The 21,080-nt window shown below is 45.2% G+C and overlaps 1 protein-coding gene across 3 annotated transcripts in view; it reads right to left on the reverse strand.

Moving 5' to 3' along the window:
• LOC147726898 (solute carrier organic anion transporter family member 4C1-like) overlaps nt 1-21,080 on the reverse strand; it is a 575,548-nt gene that overhangs the window by 478,863 nt on the left and 75,605 nt on the right. For all 3 annotated transcript variants that reach the window (XM_086960969.1, XM_086960968.1, XM_086960970.1), the window contains exon 2: nt 20,716-20,979. In XM_086960969.1, the coding sequence (XP_086817095.1) occupies nt 20,716-20,979 (264 nt within the window). The remainder of the gene's footprint in view (nt 1-20,715; nt 20,980-21,080) is intronic.

Here is a 21,080-nt window from a genome sequence, read left to right on the forward strand (position 1 = left end):
CAGCTCCGCTATCGTCCTTGGGGTCCACTTCAGCAACTCTTTGTGGGGGCAAATGAAGGCCAATTCGCGCAATTCTCACCGTGATGCAGCAGAGGATCTAGATCTTGTAGTCGGAGGTGTCTGATGTCACAGATGATACCATTTGCTAGGAGAAATTAAGGATAATAATCGCTAGACGGCAGGAGCCTCATCTACATGCGGCCATCATGCAAGTGTGCCACCTACCGCCCCCCATTAATACTGTTTGTTCCATGAAGTTAAATGTCTTTATTCATTATCATCCATTCTTAAACAAATTCATCCACCCACTACTAATCCATCCAACTATTAATTCATTCAATGAGTAATGCAGCTCAAGCAGCGTAAATTTGGCACCGCCATTTCATGTTTGATTAGGCCACATATATGTTCTCTTATGGCCTCATGTATTTGTGTAACTTAAAATGATTAATGAAGTGAAGTGCATTTGAAGCAATATAGAATGTACATTTACTGTGCAATTTTGGCATTCATATGTGTGTGCATATTAATGCTGTCCTTACAGTAACAAAACATTGCAGCCCTTTTATATACCTGCATGTGTGGTTTGAATAATCATGCTAATCCTTACGTATCCAAGTACTCATTTAAATAACATTTTGTATCTATTATATAATAGGAAATGTGTCTATTAGAATAGCATTCTGCACTTTTAATGCAACTGTCTATGTATCTGTAATCATGCATTTACAATATATATTGAGATGTTTGTTATACTTAAGTTGACCAAAGGCCTTAAGCATTTGGGGCCATATGTATCAAGGCCAATTTGGCGTTTGCGAACCCATTCTCGCAAAATGGTATGTATGTATGTATGTATGTATGTATGTAATGGTATGTATGTATGGTATGTAAATCGTAAACGCCTCTGTTTCCGAGGGGATCCTTCCAGAATGCCTTAAAACAGGTCAAGTAGTACCAATCATCAAAAAACCTACAGCTGACCCAACAGATCCAAACAACTATCGCCCAGTGACCAACATTCCACTTCTGTCCAAAGTAATTGAGAAATGTGTACAGAATCAGCTGAGCGAACATATCGACAATTTCTCGTTATTAGATGACTGCCAATCAGGATTTAGAACAGGTCACAATACAGAAACGGCAATCCTACACATTGTTGATGATGCACTACAAGCACTATATCAAAACCGATCTTGTCTACTCATACTTCTCGACTTATCATCTGCATTTGATACAGTCAACCATGAAAAATTGCTGATTACACTCCAGGACAGGACAGGAATATCTGGTAAAGTACTAAGATGGTTCGAGTCCTTCTTACAAAATAGAAGCCAGAGATTCCTGGTCAACCAATCTTTCTCACCTTCATGTCCAAACACAATTGGAGTACCTCAAGGATCCCCACTATCTCCATCTCTGTTTAATTTGCACATCGAACCCCTCACAGAAATTCTGCGAAATTCCAAAATATCTTACCACATGTACGCGGATGACAAGCAGATCTACATCAAGATCGAGGACATTGAAGACATCATCTTCATGAACGAGGCCCTCAAAATGACACTAACATGGCTAACTACCAATCATCTAAAGCTAAACGCATCTAAAACAGAATTCTTACTTATCTCTCCACAAAAGAACCATTCAGAAATGAAGGAATGGTCGAAAATGATCACAGCGTTAAATTGCACCCCCACGTTAGTTGATTCGGCAAAATCACTTGGAATCACACTGGACGAGAACCTAAACATGAAAGCGAACATCAAAGCAATGGCAAAAAACGCTCGTTTTCATCTGAACTACTTAAGAAAAATGAAATCATTTTTAACGGAGACGGATCTCAAACTAGCTGTACAATCACTGGTAATCTCGAGGATTGAATATATGGGTGTACAACGTTAGCAGGCTTACAAAAATGTCCACAGCACCACTAAAGGCATGCCTCAATACAGCAGCAAGACTGGTCACAGGAACGAGGAAATTTGACCATATATCCTCGCACCTGAAAGCATTAAATTGGCTACCCTATGAAGCTAGAATTCAGCTAAAAATGGCATGTATTACTCACAAAGCGATTCATTACAACACAGCAAGATATCTAGCTCAGAAAATTGAAATATCAGGAAGAAACAGACCAGCCAGGAAGGCCAATGACTGATGCTGAGACCACCCATCTTCAAGAAGACGAAAACCTACGACAGAGCTTTTTCAGGAGCGGCCCCCAGAATTTGGAACTCTATCCCTCCGAGCATTAGAAAAATTCCGAACACCGCAACATTTAAGAGGGAAGCAAAGATCTTTCTCATGAGCAAGTTCCTTCCATAGACAAACAGGTCATCATCTAAGCCTGACATAGAGAGGACTACTCTACAACCATACGGGAAGTAAGTAGGATTTCGCCAACTCTATGTAGACACGAGCGGTCGACACAATTCTAACTCTGGGTCTGAAAAACACATGGGACTATGAAAAAGTCATTAAATCATTCATATACATGTGAATATAATTAATTACCGATCCTCAGATATTTGTACATTAGTTGATGATCTTGTATTGTACATTACCTATTTTACATTTTTGTTATCTTCCTTTCATCTAGCATGGGAGGAAGCGCTCCTATCGAACTTCTCTTCTGTAATTTCATATTTTATTGTGATGTTAAGCACTCTGATACCCAAGGGTCTTGTTCACGCTATAGAAAACTTTAAAATAAATGAAAGAATTTGGGTGCAAAATAAGGAATCGCAAAATTTGCCATTCCTTATTTTGCGATTGCATTGAAGGATTCGCAAATTTTGTGATTCCTTAAATGCAATGTATGAAGACAAAAAAAATCCAAAATGCCCTTAAGGAATCGCAAATTACCACCAACTTGTAGTAGGTAGTAATTTGCAATTTCTTTTACAAATGCACTTTATGCAATTTGTAAAGGTGCCATGTGAGGCTCATACATGCCCTTAGGGCATGTATGTGCGCCATATGCGCACACATGTCATTTCAGGGGTGCAGCAGGGTGTTCTTAAGACACCCCTGCACCCTTGTAATTATTCTCAATTTGCGATTAGCAAATTGCGAATCGCAAATTGAGAATCATTTCACATTCCTTCCTAGGGGCCTCCTGGCCCATAGAAATGAATAGGAAATTATTCCTTAATTGTGATTAGCAATTTGCTAATCGCAATTAAGGAATTTTAAGAAATCCCTAAAAAAAGCAAATTTCTACATACATACCTTTTTGCGATTTCTAAATAGAGATTCCTTAAAAATCGCTATTTAGGAATCTCATAAGGGAATGTTGATACAAATGGCCCTTGGATTCCACAATTTTTTAATCTTCAAGGTGAATGTTTGCTTTGGGTGCAATGTTTTTCTCTCCTACACTTGTGCAGTGGAACAAACTAATGAACAGAGAAAGGCACATTCTGTGAGCGAGATAGTGAAGCTCAAAGGGAGTAATCTTGGCAAGAACGATAAGCCTGATGAGAGAAGAGAGGACTACTGTCTGTGCAGAATGAGGTGACCGGTGGAATCCAAGGTTCTTTCTGAATATGTGAATCAAAGAATGAGACCTGTGATATGGGATTGTAGAGAGGTCTGTCTGTGGGTATACAGTTTGAACGCCCGGACTGCTGTGATTGCCGCCGGAGGACCCGATATGAGAATCACTGACCCGTATCTCGGAGAGCCTAGAGCCTACTAATATCGGAGATCCGTCTTAGCTGGACACTTACCGGTCCTTTGAGCCACGAAAATCTACTTCTGGGAAGAAGCGTTTTAGAACAGAAATATCTCGCCTGAATAGTTACCTGTGGCTCAGTTAAGCTTTGAAAAAATGGGCATTTACAACACTTTGGCGGAGTAAACAAGCAACTGCTACTATTTAAGATCCCTGAAGCCCATTCAGAGTCAGCTTTTTCATTCTATCTAACCGGCTTGAACCTCCTGGAGAAACGGGAGTGGCACCGTGTTTGCACGCTGTGGATTTAAGAGTGACCACGGCTGTAAAATTGTATTGTTCCCCTTTTCTGCTCCCCCTCGTATACATGCCCTGATGAAGGTGCAGCCATAGAACTGGCTGGGCACCGAAACGCGCGTCGGCGTGGTGACCATCTTTTCTGCCTACACCACCTGGCATCTCCCCAGCTAGTTGCTGAGACATACCGCAGAATTATCTCAGTGTATTTGTGTGCGATGGGTTTTGAGGTCTTTGAATTATGTCAATTGAATGAATGGATTGAATGTGTTAGTTGATGTGAGTGGAATGAGTCTGTGAATTTGAATGAAAGATGAGAGGGTGCTTAGGGGATATGTATTTATGTATATTGTGATTCCATCATTGTGCTCTGCATTCATTTGAAGGATGATGTTTTTACATGTTTCTGAAATCAAATTTATATTTTTGAAAAATGAAAATAAAACTATATATTTATTCTTAAAGCTGTGTTGAGAATTTGATCGTGGTGACCGTGAACGTCAGTGAGCTCATGGTTGTGTTGTTTGATTATTGTGGGACTCTTCATGAGCCCTTTAACTAAAATATATAGGGCAGACTTTTCTTTCTTGTATTTGGATCTATTTATCCACTGCCAGTCTGGCCTACATCTATCCCAGGGGGCCCCGTCTTATATTTAGTGATTGTCTGTGGGTATAATTAAGCAACACACTTTAGCTTTGTTCAGATTCGTTTGAGACTAGCAGAGGTACAGACCTCTTTGCTCCATATCAGTTATGTGGCTTTATGCTATGCAATATTCTTTCTTTGGAGAACTTTAACAGAAGTTCTGCTATGATGACACCTTTCTACTTTGCTGGGTCTATTCAGGGTTTTCCAATTTAGCATTAATTAATGTAGGTTATGTAAGGAGAATTAGTATTCCCTCATGCATCAAACGCAGAAGGGCTAAAACTTTCAATCTAATCATCAGACTGCATTTCTTTTTGTGGCTATTGAATTCCTCATTTACTTTCTGCTTTTAAGGATAAACTGTGCGCAGATTTAGCTTTCCGTTAGTAATTTTGTATTTTTATACTATGTTTCTGAGACTGATCTATAATACTTTGTAATAAACGCATACTTAATTCCACTTATTGACTCTGAGATTTATAGTGGGAACCATTGGATTACACTGTAATTATAAATTGAAATGAAATTGATTATAACTCCTTTTGTCTCTCAGGCACCCAAGAAAGTTCCATTGCAGGGAGTAGGAAAAGTGGGCCTAAATATTGTACACTGTCAAAGCCAAGTCCCAATTCTCCATCCATTCATTGATTGGACAATTGTAAATGTAAATGTAAATGTGTTTGTATTTATATAGCGCACTTCTACCCTGGGGTCTCGTAGCACGAGACCTCAGCGTAGGACAAGAACCCATAATGAGAAAAGTTTTGTAAAATGTACCATTTTTGCAATTTTTAAAAAAATGTATTGAGAGAAGAACCCCTTTGCAGTAATCAGGCTCGCGCTCTGCGCTCGCTATTCACAACAAGAGCGCTGGCCTGACATAATTTTTTAGGGCTTCTTTTGAGTCTGACACCGCTACTGGCTACAAGATCCTTCACTTACCACCCTCTGCCTTATCATCTTTGAAGCTGGGGCAAGCAGTGGGCCACAGGACTCAGCAGCCGCATCATGGCTCATGAGATAGCAAGCTTAGTTCTCTACTCTAGGAGCCATAAAGGGGTCACGAATGCTACATGGAACAGGTACGGTGGTCAGGAGGGCATGCCGGGGCACCTTGGGAGGGGGAAAATAATAAGGATGAGACAAGGGCTCAGAACAGGAATCCCCTAAAGGGTGAGCCAAGGAGAGGAGGATGCAGCAAGTTGGAGACATTGGCAGCACCTGCCTGATCTCTTATCTGTATCTCAGATCCACACTGGGCATGAAAGACAGGGGGGGGAGGGAGTTACCCTTCTTCATATGCCTACTGCATGTGTTTTTAGATTGGTTTTCTCTCCTTCTGCCAGGTTTCACAATGAGAGAAACAGATGAGCATGTCACCACACTCCTCTTCAGTCCTGAAGGGACACAGCTTCAATTGCCCACATGGGCCAGCTGCTGCTGTGCGAGAACCCCAGATGGGTGCATGGACACTGGCAGAAAAGGACCTCCGTTTTATTAAGGTACAGTATATAATAATAATAAAGGGGTGCAGAAATCGATCATAGATGTTTCTTCCCTGGGAATGGTACAGGAGAAGGGATGGGGGTGTCGGCCAACGTATGTCCTTTGTATAATAGCCTAAAACTGAAGTTAAAATGCATAGTGAGTAAATGAGGAGAAAACAAGATGCTTCTATTTAATAATGTACACTAGTTTACGAGACACTTAACAGGCTTGAGACACGAAAGCAGTGTTTGCATTAAGAAAAACAAGGTCAAACAGTTTGTGAAATTCTAGCTTAGGTAATACTCGTTTCTGAAAGGAATGCTTGAAACCTCTGGTAATTTAGAGTTAGAAATTGGGTCTTTAGTTGTCAGAGGTACGCACCCTGTCCAAGTAGAGACTACAGTCCAAGTCAGGGTAAGTCACAGCATAACCTACATTATCCTGTGCTCACCCGCTGGTAGCTTGGCACACAATAGGAAAGGTTAACTTAGACGGCAATGTGTAAAATATTTGTGCAATAACTCATACGGCAACACAGTGACAACACCACAATAAACTTCACAACAGTTTAGAAAAATAAAGTATGACTTTATTAATAAAACAAGACCAAAATGACAAAAATCCAATTTGCCAAAGTTGAGATAAGAATTTTTAAAGAATAAGAAGAGTTCTTGCGCTTAGAAGCAACTAGCGCTTTAGGGGTTATTTGGAGTTGCACTGGACTTGGGTAAAGTCAAAGGTTTTCGCTGTCCGCGATGGAGTGCAGGCTGGCTACAGAACCCAAACAGGAACACAGTACCAAATACTGGTTGCAACAGAGAGATGAAGGGTGCAGCGGTGTGATTCCTCAATGTCAATCATGGAGTGGTTCGATGCTTTGGCTCCACCGACAAGACGCCGAGCCACGATGCATTGATTCTGAGGTGCGATGTGCCAGGTTTCTCTACGCAGTCAAGAGGATGTGTTTACCTCTCCAAGGTGCGGCTGCGGTGATGCTAGGTTTTGGTATGTTGGGGCTCTCAAGGTGATGTATTGGTTCTGAGAGTGACCTACCAATTCTGCTCCTGCAACTGGGTCGTTGCACTGGTTCTGCTGCACGCAGATAGGGGATGTGTCGATTTCCTTTAGTAATACAAGTATTTCAGTCCACTTCCAGTGAACCTGGCATAGGAGCAGGGGTAGAGACTTTGATATTCCTGAGTAGAAAGCAAATGCAGGGAAGCCAACAATCCCTTGGAGCACAGTTGGATGTAGAAGCAGAGACCAGATCGTCTTCAGCAGAGTCGGAGAGCAGCAGGCAGCAGGAGAGCACAAGTTCTGTGCTACCAGAAGGTGAGCACAAGATAATTTATTTTGTGTTGTGACTTACCCGGATTGCAGGCCTTCCAGGTCAGCAGTCCAGCAAAGAGTTCTTTTAGAAGCACAGCACTACTTCTGACTGAGGTTCAGTTGTAGAAGTGTACAATTTGGTCAGGTCAGAGACCCAGTATTTATAACCAAACGTGCCTTTGAAGTGTGAGGGAGACCTTAAAGAGTATCTTTGAAGTGCACCGGTATCCCTTTTAACCCAGTCCTGTATGCTAGGATATCTGCGGGGGGGGTAATCAATCCTTTGTGTGTTGTCAGACCACTAGATATTAAAGTGTAAGTGTTAGCCCTTTCCTCCCTTCCTGCCCAGGAAGAGCAATCAAATGCAGATGTGTTTGGATGGGTACCTAGGCACACCTAGCCTTCCTGTGTTTGTGGATGTCTGGAAGGACTTCACAAAGTGTAGGTGTGACCCAGTCCAGACTTGTATTGGAGGCAGACTGCTAGGCATAGAGCGCAATAAGAGCAAAGAAATGTCCCCTTCCTAAAAGTGGAATTTCTAAAAACAGTAATGTTAAATCCAACTTTACCAGGAGAGAGGATCTATCATTACAATTTCTGAGATATGAAACATGATGCTACAAAAAACAGTGGTCCCTACTCGTGGACACAATGGTATACTAAGCTAATAATCACACACCTGATAAGTGTTATGTCTTTTGTCCAGCCTGACAAGGAATTTATTTAACAATTTTCCTAATAAAACTGAATGAACACATTAATAACAAGTGGGCACAGCCGTGACCCACAACATTCAGACAAAACATCAAACAGAATGGTAAAAGGAGCAAAGCAAAAATATGTCTGTGTACTTGTAGTCTGTGTTACAGACAGAGATTGTCATAACCACACCATTGCATTTCACAATATTTTAAATGTCATATTGCATAAGGGGGTTTTTTGGTCGACGACGTTTCGATGCCTAAGTTAAGTGAGGGGAATCATCATCAGGACAAAAATATTGTCATTGTTGTCTTTAAATATTACACTGCCTTTTAAAGCAATTCTATACATTTATACATTACATGGGAAAAAGGAGGAGAAAAGGGGAGAAAAGAATTACATGAAATTAGGCATGTTGTATTGGAAATTTGCAACCTCATCTCTTCCATTAAAGCAGAGTATATTCATGTGCTCGTGGTGGAGAAAACGGCGCATTGTGGAACTCAGTGTCCAGGATTGCGAAAGACAACAGGGAAATGACTTCATCCTGTAAGAGGGGTGTATTTGAGTGCCGGTGATGACAAATTAACGGCGCAATGAGGAGCAAAATATCAAGTCCCGTGAGGGCAGACTATTTAGGCGCAGTGATGGAGACAAGTGTTCCAAATTTCGATGTGACACAGTGACCGGAGTGAGATCGATCGGAAATGTTGGCAGTGAAGGTCTTTAAACCATAAACCACAATTATAGACGGAGGCTGAACCGGGTTCCGTGGGGCAGTCATGTAGTGAGGCTTTTGTAGTTCGGACTGGACTGTTCCCATGGGGCACAGGGTCAGAGCTGATTTGCATATCGCCATTGTCTAACCCAGGGTGGTGTGGAGTGCAAAAAAACGATGGATTTGGGCCCAGATCTTTGGAGTGGGGTAAATGTGTGACATTGATCCACATTCGGTCCATCACCTGTTGTGTTTGCATATTCCGCCCTAAGTGCGCTGGGGATGCCCAGACGTGGGTCCCAGGCACTCCACACCACTGGAGTCAAGCTAGCCGGGCTGATGAGAGGTGTTACCTCGAAACCGGTCCGGTCCTCGGATGCTTGATTCTGTTCTGGGAAGGACATGGCTTTTGTAGTTTGGACTGGACTGTTACCATGGGGCACAGGGTCAGAGCTGATTTGCATATCGCCATTGTCTAACCCAGGGTGGTGTGGAGTGCAAAAAAACGATGGATTTGGGCCCAGATCTTTGGACTGGGGTGAATGTGTGACATTTATCCACATTCGGTCCATCACCTGTTGTGTTTGCATATTCCGCCCTAAGTGCGCTGGGGATGCCCAGACGTGGGTCCCAGGCACTCCACACCACTGGAGTCAAGCTAGCCGGGCTGATGAGAGGTGTTACCTAGAAACCGGTCCGGTCCTCGGATGCTTGATTCTGTTCTGGGAAGGACATGGCTCCCTGCTCCCTGCTCCTCTGGTATCGTTAATATACTCGCTGCTTTGCCTGCAATACTGTATTTACAACCTATTACTTGCCTTGTGATTGGATTGCGCCGCATTCATTGAAGCCACAAGCCTGTGCATATTATTTTATTTTATTTAAAGCGCTCTGCCGAGTGAAGCCACAAGCCTGTGCATATTATTTTATTTAAAGCGCTCTGCCGAGTGAAGCCACAAGCCTGTGCATATTATTTAATTTAAAGCTCTCCGCCGAGTGAAGCCACAAGCCTGTGCATATTATTTCATTTAAAGCGCTCTGCCGAGTGAAGCCACAAGCCTGTGCATATTATTTCATTTAAAGCTCTCTGCCGAGTGAAGCCTCAAGCCTGTGCATATCATTTCATTTAAAGCGCTCTGCCGAGTGAAGCCACAAGCCTGTGCATATTATTTCATTTAAAGCGCTCTGCCGAGTGAAGCCACAAGCGTGGGTATATTAACCCATTCATAGCGCTGTGCCGATTTCTGCATTTTCCTTGGCCTAGACGCGCATGCCCAGCTGTTGTGTGCGCCAGCTGCTACTTAACATAGCGCCTGTGTAATCATCACATTGCCGAGTGCTCCTCTTTAATTTTAAAAAAGCATTGGAACCACCATTCACTCGGTGTGCCCCTTCCTGTTGCTAATTGGACCCGGATTCCATTTGGTTTGTTGTTTGTGCCTCAGAGCCCGTCCTCTCCGCCCGATCCCGCCTCCCTGCTGACCCTCCCTCGCCCCTCCCCCACCAACCATTTATGACAGATGCTTTTTCGCGCAGCGTTCACGCGCAGCGGCCTCGCCCCATTCGCGCCGAAGGAGCGCCAAAGGTAAGCCCGTCTACGCCCGTCCGCGCCTGGACCGCGCCCAGTGCCAGACCCCCTGGCCCCCGTCCCACCCTCCTCACCCGAGTAACATACAACGCCCCACCCTCCTAGCCCTTAACCCCGGCCGACTCCCCAACTGCGCCCAAGCCGCCCCTGGACGCACCCATGGACCCTTCGCATGCAACTTCTGCAAGTACGACGTCACCAAGACCAACTCAACATCCACTAACACAAAACAGAGATCTGACACCAACCACCTAAAATGCATCCTGCTCAACACCCGCTCGGTTCACAAACACGCCATCGACCTTTGGAATCTACAAGACACCATGTCCCCGGACGTCGCCTTCCTTACGGAAACATGGATGAACGCCTCCTCAGCCCCCGACATCGCCATTGCCATCCCGGAAGGCTACAAGAGCATCCGAAAAGACCGCACCAAACAAACAGGAGGAGGCATCGCCATCGTCCATAAGAACACCATCCGCGTCTCAACAAGCTCAGAGGACAACCTCTCGTCTGCCGAACACCTCCACTTCCAGATCCACACCGACCCAAAGACCACACTCAGAGGCACCCTCCTCTACAGACCACCAGGACCCCGTGCACAATTCAGTGAAGACATCACTGACTTCATCACCCCACACGCCCTCCCCTCCGAAGACTACATTATTCTGGGAGACCTCAATTTTCACCTGGAAAAGAGCAACGACAGAAACACCACCACTCTTCTGGACAATCTCGCCAACCTCGGACTCAAACAACTTGTCAATACCCCCACTCACTCCGCAGGTCACACACTTGACCCTATCTTCACCTCCAGCAAACATATTTCCTTCAGTCACACCACAGCTCTCCATTGGACGGACCACAGCTGCGTGCACTTTATCTACAAAAAGACGACAATGCACAACCATCCTCAACCTACTCTGCGAAGAAACTGGAACAAAATCACCATCGACCAGATCTCCTCATCGCTTCTTCAAAACCCCCCGGCCCACTCTTCGAACCCCAACCAAGCAGCCACTAATCTCACTCAATGGCTAACCAACAGCGCCGAGAACCTAGCACCTCTTAAAAAACATCATTTCAAACTAGGCAGCAAAAACGCCCCCTGGTTTAACGATGATCTCAAGAAATCCAAGAAACTCTGTCGCTCCCTTGAGAAGGCCTGGAAAAAAGACCCAAGCACCTGCACCAGGGACGCATTCAAAAACGCCACCCGCATACACCACCAACTAATCCGGACTGCAAAGAAAGCCGCATTCAAAGACCGACTAGACAACAACGCCCACAACAGCAAGGAATTATTCAACATCATCAAAGAGTTTACCAACCCCACTGCCAACTCCAACGACATCACGCCCTCCCAAACCCTTTGCGACTCCCTTCCTTCGTTCTTCCACGACTAAATCGCAGACATCCACAACAGCTTCGACAACCAACCCGGAGACCAACTTACCCAACCTACCCCCGAACCCAAACCTCCCTTGAACATCCTTAATAACTGGAACCCAATCTCCACTGAGGACACCATCCGCCTAATGAACTCCATCCATTCAGGATCCCCCACAGACCCATGCCCTCACCACATCTTCAACAAAGCAGACTCCATCATAGCACCACACCTCCGAGACGTCATCAACTGCTCCCTCAACTCCGCCATCTTCCCGGAAAGCTGGAAACACGCCGAACTCAGCTCCCTTCTGAAAAAACCCACAGCTGACCCCACCGAACTCAAAAACTACCGCCCCATCTCGCTCCTACCATTCCCGGCCAAAGTCATTGAGAAAGCTGTCAACAACCAGCTCGCCGCCTTCCTTGAAACGAACAGATCCCTCGACTCTTCACAGTCCGGCTTCCGAGCCAAACACAGCACTGAGACCGCACTCATCGCAGCAACAGACGACATTCGAACTCTACTGGACAATGGAGACACAGTCGCCCTCATCCTCCTCGACCTCTCCAATGCCTTCGACACTGTCTGTCATAGCACCCTGTTACAATGCCTCAGAAACATCGGAATCCAAGGAAAATCACTCGACTGGATCACCTCGTTCCTTACTGGAAGAACTCAGAGAGTCCGCCTCCCACCGTTCAAGTCAGAGGCCACTGAAGTCATTTGCGGCGTGCCACAAGGATCTTCACTCAGCCCCACTCTCTTCAACGTATATATGAGCCCTCTCGCGACCATCGCACGCCAACACAACCTCAACATCATCTCCTACGCCGATGACACTCAACTGATCCTCTCACTCACCAAAGACCCTCTCACCGCCAAAACCAACCTACATGAAGGAATGAAAGAAGTCGCCGAGTGGATGAAGCACAGCCGTCTGAAACTGAATTCAGACAAAACAGAAGTCCTTATCTTAGGTACCTCTCCCTCCGCCTGGGACGACTCCTGGTGGCCAGAGGCCCTAGGAAAAGCACCCATCCCGACGGACCACGCACGGAACCTGGGTGTCATCCTGGACTCCTCACTCTCGATGACCAGACAAGTCAACGCCGTTTCATCATCCTGCTTTAACATTCTCCGCATGCTCAAAAAAACATTTTGCTGGATCCCCACCGAAACTAGAAAAACGGTCACCCATGCTCTGGTTACAAGCCGCCTGGACTATGGAAACACCCTATACGCCGGTACCACCGCCAAACTTCAGAAAAAACTCCAACGCATCCAGAACGCATCAGCCAGACTCATACTAGACATCCCGCGTAAAGACCACATTTCTGGCCACCTGAAAAACCTCCACTGGCTTCCCGTCAATAAGAGGATAACATTCCGCCTCCTAACCCACGCACACAAAGCACTTTACGAACTTGGACCCGAATGCCTCAACACACGACTTTCCTTCTACACCCCCCCCCCCCGCCAGCTACGCTCTTCCAACCTAGCCCTTGCCGCTGTCCCTCGCATCAACAAAACCACCATGGGAGGAAGATCATTCTCCTACCTGGCGGCTAAAACCTGGAACTCACTTCCCATTCACCTTCGCCTCACTCAGAACCACCTAGCATTCAGAAAGCAACTTAAAACCTGGATATTCGACATGTAATGTCCCCTCCCACCCTCAAGCGCCTTGAGACCCTCTGGGTATGTAGTGCGCTATATAAATTATTTGACTTGACTTGACTTGTAGTTCGGACTGGACTGTTCCCATGGGGCACAGGGTCAGAGCTGATTTGCATATCGCCATTGTCTAACCCAGGGTGGTGTGGAGTGCAAAAAAACGATGGATTTGGGCCCAGATCTTTGGACTGGGGTGAATGTGTGACATTGATCCACATTCGGTCCATCACCTGTTGTGTTGTCATGTAGTGAAGGGCACAACCGTTATTAGTGCAGGTGAACATTATTAAACTGCACACACAGGCCCTGCTGTGGCAGTCCTTAGACATGGTTAAGGGCTACTTATGTGGGTGGCTCAATCAGTGCTGCAGGCCCCCTAGTACCATTTATTTTATAGGCCTTGGGCACATGTAGTGCACTTTACTAGGGACTTATAAGTAAATAAGTAAATATAAGTACATTAAAAATGCTAATTTAGTATGAGTCAATGTTACCATGCTCTAGGGAGGGAACACATGCACTTTAACACTGATTAGCAGCGGTAAAGTGCTCAGAGTCCTAAATCAAGCAAAAAACAAGTTTAAAAAAAGAGGAGGAGGCAGGCAGAAAGTTTGCAGTGGCCCTTCAGAGAGGGCCATTTTACAACACTTGGCAATGCAAACAGATGTGCCTTAAGCTTGTACTTGATCATCACTACACATTTTGAGGCTGCACCTGCGAGAGCAGGATGAGAGGGGAAGTTGACAGAGTATGAAGTGTATGTTCCAATGGAGAATGCATAGTGTTCCCACTAAATTCATTATTGAATAAAAGCTCTAAACTGCACATGCTACTACCCTTTATGCTTATATTAAGCAAATTACTAATCAGACCTCTATCCCTGTGTGTTCTGTAGCACACGATTAGTTAGTTGTGCTTGACGCAGACCTTGTCAGTGCTCCTGATTATATTAACAGCAGTGCTCTCCTCAGTGCAGGCGTGAACTCTGACAGTTTTCATCTGCACTGAGGAGATCAGGCTATGTTTAGGAAGTGGAGTTCGCTCTATCACAAGAGATTGTCCCGGGGAACCTTCCATCCTTTTATGGTGTGCCCTCGGGCCAAGCACTGGTGGTCTGCCACCTCATATGTAACAAACAGTCAGTACTACTCCTGACAAATCCTTTGGCCTTGCATCTCCAATACAGTGCTAGTGCAACAGCAAAGAGGTCCATCATTTGCAAAGGGTTAAATCGCTATGCAAATGATGGAACACCAACTAGTGCAACGTGCACCAGTGAGGTCCATATCATGGAAGGGGCTGTATAAGCATTTGTAGTGCCTTATTAATACCATGGCGCCCTCGGGGCACAAAAAGCTGGAGCAAATGCTCACTGCACCCCAGGCCCACAAACTGCAACACGGCTACTGATATTCTAACATGTTTTTCCTCAAACGCCACAAGCGTGTATAAGTCCAAAGTGACTTGGGGCCATATGTACTAAGCATTTTTTACTGTCAGCCATTTTCCGACTACAAAACTGCTTTTACATATGTTCAAGGCACAAATTGGAATTTGGTAACACGTTACTGAATCGCAATTTGAGTTTGTGATTTGATGTTTGAAAGAGGCCGCCATTTTGAGTGGGCCAGGGTGAGCGCTCTAGTCTTTTCTCCTCACGTGACCTTCAAAAGGGGGGCTGGCGCATCTGCGCCTGTCCGCGCTAAGGCAGCGCTCAGCACCAGCCACGCTGCCCTTTATGGCGAGGGTAGGGTGCCCCCCTCAGAGATGGCCTTGCGGCACTATTCCAGAGAAACCTTGCGCAATATAGGGGAACGTTGCGCCGATGGGGGTAATCTTGCCTTTGCTGACTCGGCTCTTCCCTTGAGCGATTTCCTGGGTGGCAGCCTTCTCTCATGTGGACTCCTTAATGTGAGGTCTCTGCCTAAACACTGTGTGGAAATCCAATTGCTATTTGAGTCACATCAGCTTGATGTTCTTTTTATGACTGAAACGTGGACTCGCTCTGACTGCGAGATTGAACCTGGTTGGGCCTGTCCGCCAGACTGTAAAATCTTTTGTCTACCTAGACCTATTGGTAGGGGGGGTGGGTGGTGATTATCTACAGGGCCCCCTGGCTAGTTGGGACCATTGAGATGGACTCAGTTGACGGTGTGGAGCTACTGGGCTTGGCGATAAAGAATGCCTCTAGCCTTATTGCCACTGGGATCATTTGCTATAGACCTCCTGGGGCCTTTACGGCTCTACAACAACCATCCCTGCTAACATCCTTTACGAATATGGCAGCTTCCCACAATAAATTGTTAATCCTAGGGGATTTTAATCTCTGGCCTAACGGCCCCCTAGATGTAGGACTCCGCAATCTTCTCCACATGTGTGAGGACCTGGGCCTTTCTCAGCAGGTGGTGGGTGCTACTCACAAGGAGGGTCACTGCCTTGACCTTGTCTTCTCTGGCCCTCAGTTGTTGCACATGGGGGCCATACTACCGATGATCTGGACCGACCATTTCTTAATTAAATTTTATGTTACTATCAACACTGACAGAACCCGACTGGTGCGCCCTACTACTGAGGTTCTGTGCAGGGACTGGAAGGCCATGGCACGGCTATGAGGGTCAGATTCGGTGTTCAAGGTCGGAGATTGCTTTTTCCTGGATAAACAGGTTGATGAAAACTTTGCCGAGCTGTGCCTTAGGATTACCAACATGTTAGATTCTTATGCCCCTTTAAAAAAGCTTACAAGCAAAAGCAGAGCCTCGGCCCCTTGGTTTAACGATACTTTGAAATCCTCTAAACTAGCTTGTAAACAGGCAGAGAGGAAATGGGGACGGGGATATGACGACTCAGACAGGCTGTTTTCGAAGTCTAAATTGGCTGAGTATAAAACCCTGATCCACAACGTCAAAGCAGAGTATTTCTGCTCTTCAATCTGCAATGCTTCAAACAGCTCTCGGAGCATTTTTAATATTCTCAACAGCCTTACTAGCCCGGACTGCTCCAAGAATGCAACACCCCCCTCGCAGGAACTCTGTGAGAACCTGGCCAAGTTCTTCAGGGAAAAAATGTAGGTTATTATCATGGATCTCAAAACTCCCCGGGGGCTTAGCTGCTCCCAAGTACTGATGGACCGGATCTCCCTCGGCAGGAACATTAGCCCTGGGGAGCAACTATTGGAGTTTCCCCCTTTAGGGGAGGAGGACTTCAGGAGGCTGGCATGGAACATCTCCTCCGGTTCACCTATGGACCCAGTCCCGCATAAGATCTGGAAGGAGTATGAAGTAGAATTATTTCCTTCCCTTCGCCAGATCTGTAACCAGACTTGCCAGTGGCATTGTGCCCGGCCGATGGAAGCAGGCGGTGATATCCCCGCTGTTAAAAAAACCTTTGCTGGATCCAGATTGCTCTAAGAATTACAGACCAATCTCGCTGCTTTCTTTGCCGGCAAAGATTGTTGAACGTAGCGTCAGCTGTTTACTGTCTAAACATTTGGAGCAACACCAGAAGCTGGAGGATTTGCAATTTGGCTTCCGCCCTGCACAAGGGACAGAGACGGCCCTGGTTATGTCTATGGATGAGCTTCTAATGCGTGCAGACAGGGGTCAGACAACCGCTTTGATCTTACTCGACCTGTCTGCCGCATTTGATACGGTAAACCATGAGATCCTCCTGCGTAGATTGCAGGAGGCTGGGGTGAGGGGCTGTGCCCAGTGGTGGTTTCGCTCCTTTCTTGAGGACAGACAGCAGGCTGTGGCCCTCCCCCTTTTCAATCTGCGTTCTCTCCAGTAACACATGAGGTTCCTCAAGGCTCGGCAATCAGCCCTATCTTGTTTAATCTTTATTTAAAACCTCTGGTCTCCCTGATTAATTCATATAAGTTTAATATGATTAATATTGCGGATGACACTCAATTGATCCTCTCCTTTGAGGGGGAGGAGTCAATATCTGTTGGGACCTTCCATGAGTGTTTTCGGGATGTTGCTGGCTGGCTGCAGGTTAATTCCCTGCAATTTAACGCTGGCAAAACTGAACTGCTCCTCTATGCAGGGAGCAAGATTCCACACCCTTTTCCGGTTAATCTCTGGCCCTCTGAAATAGCCACCAAGGTTTCTCCTGTTAAAACAGTGTGTAACCTAGGGGTTATGCTGGACAACAAGCTGACTATAGAGGCCCAGGTTGCAAAAACTGTATCCTCCTGCTTTGCCCTGATTAGGTCTCTTCGTAAGATTATGCCACTTCTCCCTTCCTCTGCTCGGACTCTGGTGGCCAGATGCACTATCCTGAGCAGACTCGATTATTGTAACGCACTTTTGCTCAAGTCTCCCAGTTTTCTGCTTGATAGGCTTCAAAGAGTCCAGTCAGCAGCGGCCAGAATGGCCCTAGGATGGCCTAGAAGAACGTCAGCCTCCGCTGCCTTGGCCGAACTTCACTGGCTTCCCTTCAGGCAGAGAATACGATTTAAGTCACTCTGCCTTGTTTTTAAGGCCCTTCACAGGCTTGGACCCAGATCACTGCAGGCTTAATTTACCTGGTACTTCCCGGCAGGGTGCTGCGCTCTTCTTCAGCCCGTCTAGTAAGAGTCCCTAGTTTAAAAAAGTCAGGGCAGGGGGAAGATCTTTCAGGGTGGCTGCGGCAAAGCTTTGGAACAGCCTACCTTGGGAGATTAGGCAACTAGATGAACTTCTCCCGTTCAGAAAATCTGTGAAGACCTGGCTGTTCCCTAGGGTTTGAGTGTTGTTCTACAGCTGTCCTTTCGGTCAAGTTCATGGAGCTCCAGCGCCAGGATGCCTGCTAGGCGACAGTGCGCTTTACAAGCTTTATAAATAAATAAATAAATAAGGAATGAGATGAATTAATGTTTCGCAACTGAATTCCAGTTGCAAAACTTTAATACTTTACCGACTGTTTGAAGGAGGTGGTAACTAATCCTGAAGTGGGAAGGGGTTCCTTTGGGATCCCTTGCTCTTTGAGAACAGAAAAAAATATGTTTTAAGAGCAGGCAGTGGTCCCACAAAACCATTGCCTACTCTTAAAAAAAACAGAAACATTTTACCTTTTTTTAAGCACATCTTTTATAGAAAACATACTGCATTTAAAAAAAAAAGATTACTTTATTTAAAAGCACAAATGAAACAACCGCAAAGGTGCACCACAAGAAACAAGAAATAAGTGCAAATGATATTAGCACAAGAAAGAATTTTATCAAAAAGATGTTGGTAATCTTCTATACACATATTAAGGTTGCGAGACCAACCCTTTCTAATATTTAGGAATCCTGCAAATCCTTGTCCTCATTTTTCAAAATTTCACAGTAAGTTGATCTACTTTTCTCCGTCATCCTGTCAGTCACAGAATCTGAGCTTGTTTTTCCTTTCCCTTTACTCCTGGAGGTTCAACCCTGACTGTTTCAAACTGGATGGAAATATATATTCCAGCTTGCATATTGGGATACTGAGTCTGGGAAGGCGCTCTCCGGACTCTTTTCTGTACATTCGCTCTAAATGTGACGAAGCACGATTTCAAAAGCCCTGAAGAAGTCCCAGCTTGGGACGAAACGCGTCGGCTGTACGTTGTACTGAAAATTGAAAATAAAGAATACTAGAAGATTACCAACATCTTTTTGATAAAATTCTTTCTTGTGCTAATATCATTTGCACTTATTTCTTGTTTCTTGTGGTGCACCTTTGCGGTTGTTTCATTTGTGCTTGGATTCCCTAGGGAATAGGCACAGTAACGATGGGTGCCAGCCAGTGTGCACACAACTCCCTTTAGTAACTCAAGGGCCACTTAATATTTCGGGGAGAAAGGTAGTCAGGTGCTGACATTAGGAAGGGTCCATCGACTTATCTCTGTTTTTTACTTTATTTAAAAGCATCAAAGACATGGTGGCCTGTGATGCAAGCGAATCGAATTCTAGTAAGTCACAAATTTCGACCTACCTCATTAATATTAATGAAGTAGGCCTATTTGCGACACACTCTGATTCGTTAATTAGGAAATAAAAGGCCAGATATAACTTTAGTACATTAGTAATAGAGATTACCAAATAACGATTCGTAAACAAATGCTTTTTGGTCATAGCTGTTACATGTCTCCTGATAAATTCATGATTGAAATAATAAGAAGATACTTTTGCAACAAAGGCTTCAGAGCAGCTCTGCTCTGCAACACCCAACTAACTATACTATCCGGCACGTTTGCTTACTTCCCGGCTGCTAGTTCACTGCTGACTAAAACAATGTAAGGTATTATGGCTGTGAAAAACACAATACACGTTTAGTATAATAACGGAAGAATCGAACATAATGGAGGGGAATTTAGTTTGAGGTCAGGAAGCACCTACCTGCACGAGAAGAAATGCTTAACAATAATAACAGCCGCGCCCTTGACCTTGAGCATGTTATGCGCGTTACTTGCACTGAGACAGTCTCAAGATAACAAGAGCAATCATAGTCCCAAGCAGGCATGTCACCGGCAGTACTGCTGAATTCCAGAGGTTCCTGCCACTTCAGTTTCAAGATAAACATTATGCGAAGTATTTTGCATCCAAAGAGTTACATTTTAGGTAGAGCGTGTGCCTTCTCAACAAACACCCACGCTGGCAATAGCTGGGGATTTAGTTAGCTTTTCATGGCGAGCTGGAGCAGGGACGTTTTAAGGATGTTGGGGGCCCTGGGCCAAAAAATGTGATTTGGGGCCTCTATTCGGAGCAGGTTGGAATTTATGATCCAGTATGAGCTCTTGCATGCCCTCTTTGGCCAAGTTACTAACAGTGCATGGACACACTCGTCCAAATTCTAAATGTGTTTGAATCTAATATTCAGAGAAAGTGCTGTGTGCTTTTAATATTGTAACACAGTGGCAGCTCACTAATATTACTGCAAATAATATCTGTGACACCTTCATATTTCTCTCATATGTGAGGTCATGTTTTTATGTAAAAGGAACTTTTTTTATGGATGTTGCATGAAACATAAATACAATATTGTTCTGCGAAATGTTCATAACAGACTCTCAGACATCACCCACATTAAAAATAAATAAAATGAAAAACCGTATTTAAAGAAATCTGTATGAGAATTATTCAAGGTCATCATGGCAAACCTCAATGGAAATCAGAGATGGGTCTTTCAGGGGGCCCTGGGCCAGAGCCCACGTTGCCCATGGCTTAAAATGTCTCTGAGCTGGAGATGTCTTACCTTCAAAGTCGGCTCCGTACTCGTACAATCCATCAATAAAGTGCGGCACGGCGAACAGTATCGATCCGAGCCCAATTGTGAAGGCTGAAAAGGCGAGCCACCGGGGCTTGTGGCCCCTCTGTCCGTAGAAAGAGACGAACAGCGACAGGACGCAGAACGCGATGTCGTAACTGGAGGCAATCAGGCCCGTCAGGGAGCTGTTCAGCTGGAAGCGTCTCTCGATGGTAGAAATGCTGACATTTACCAAGCCATTCACGATAGTACCTGGAAAGAAAGAAACACACGAGCCATGAGTCCACTAAGTGGAGGTGCTGCGGCGGTGGATGGGGAACCAAGAATAAATGATTCCTCAACCACAGCAATCA

This window comes from Lissotriton vulgaris, chromosome 3_1, assembly GCF_964263255.1.
Source record: "Lissotriton vulgaris chromosome 3_1, aLisVul1.2, whole genome shotgun sequence".
Taxonomy (NCBI): Eukaryota; Metazoa; Chordata; class Amphibia; order Caudata; family Salamandridae; genus Lissotriton; species Lissotriton vulgaris.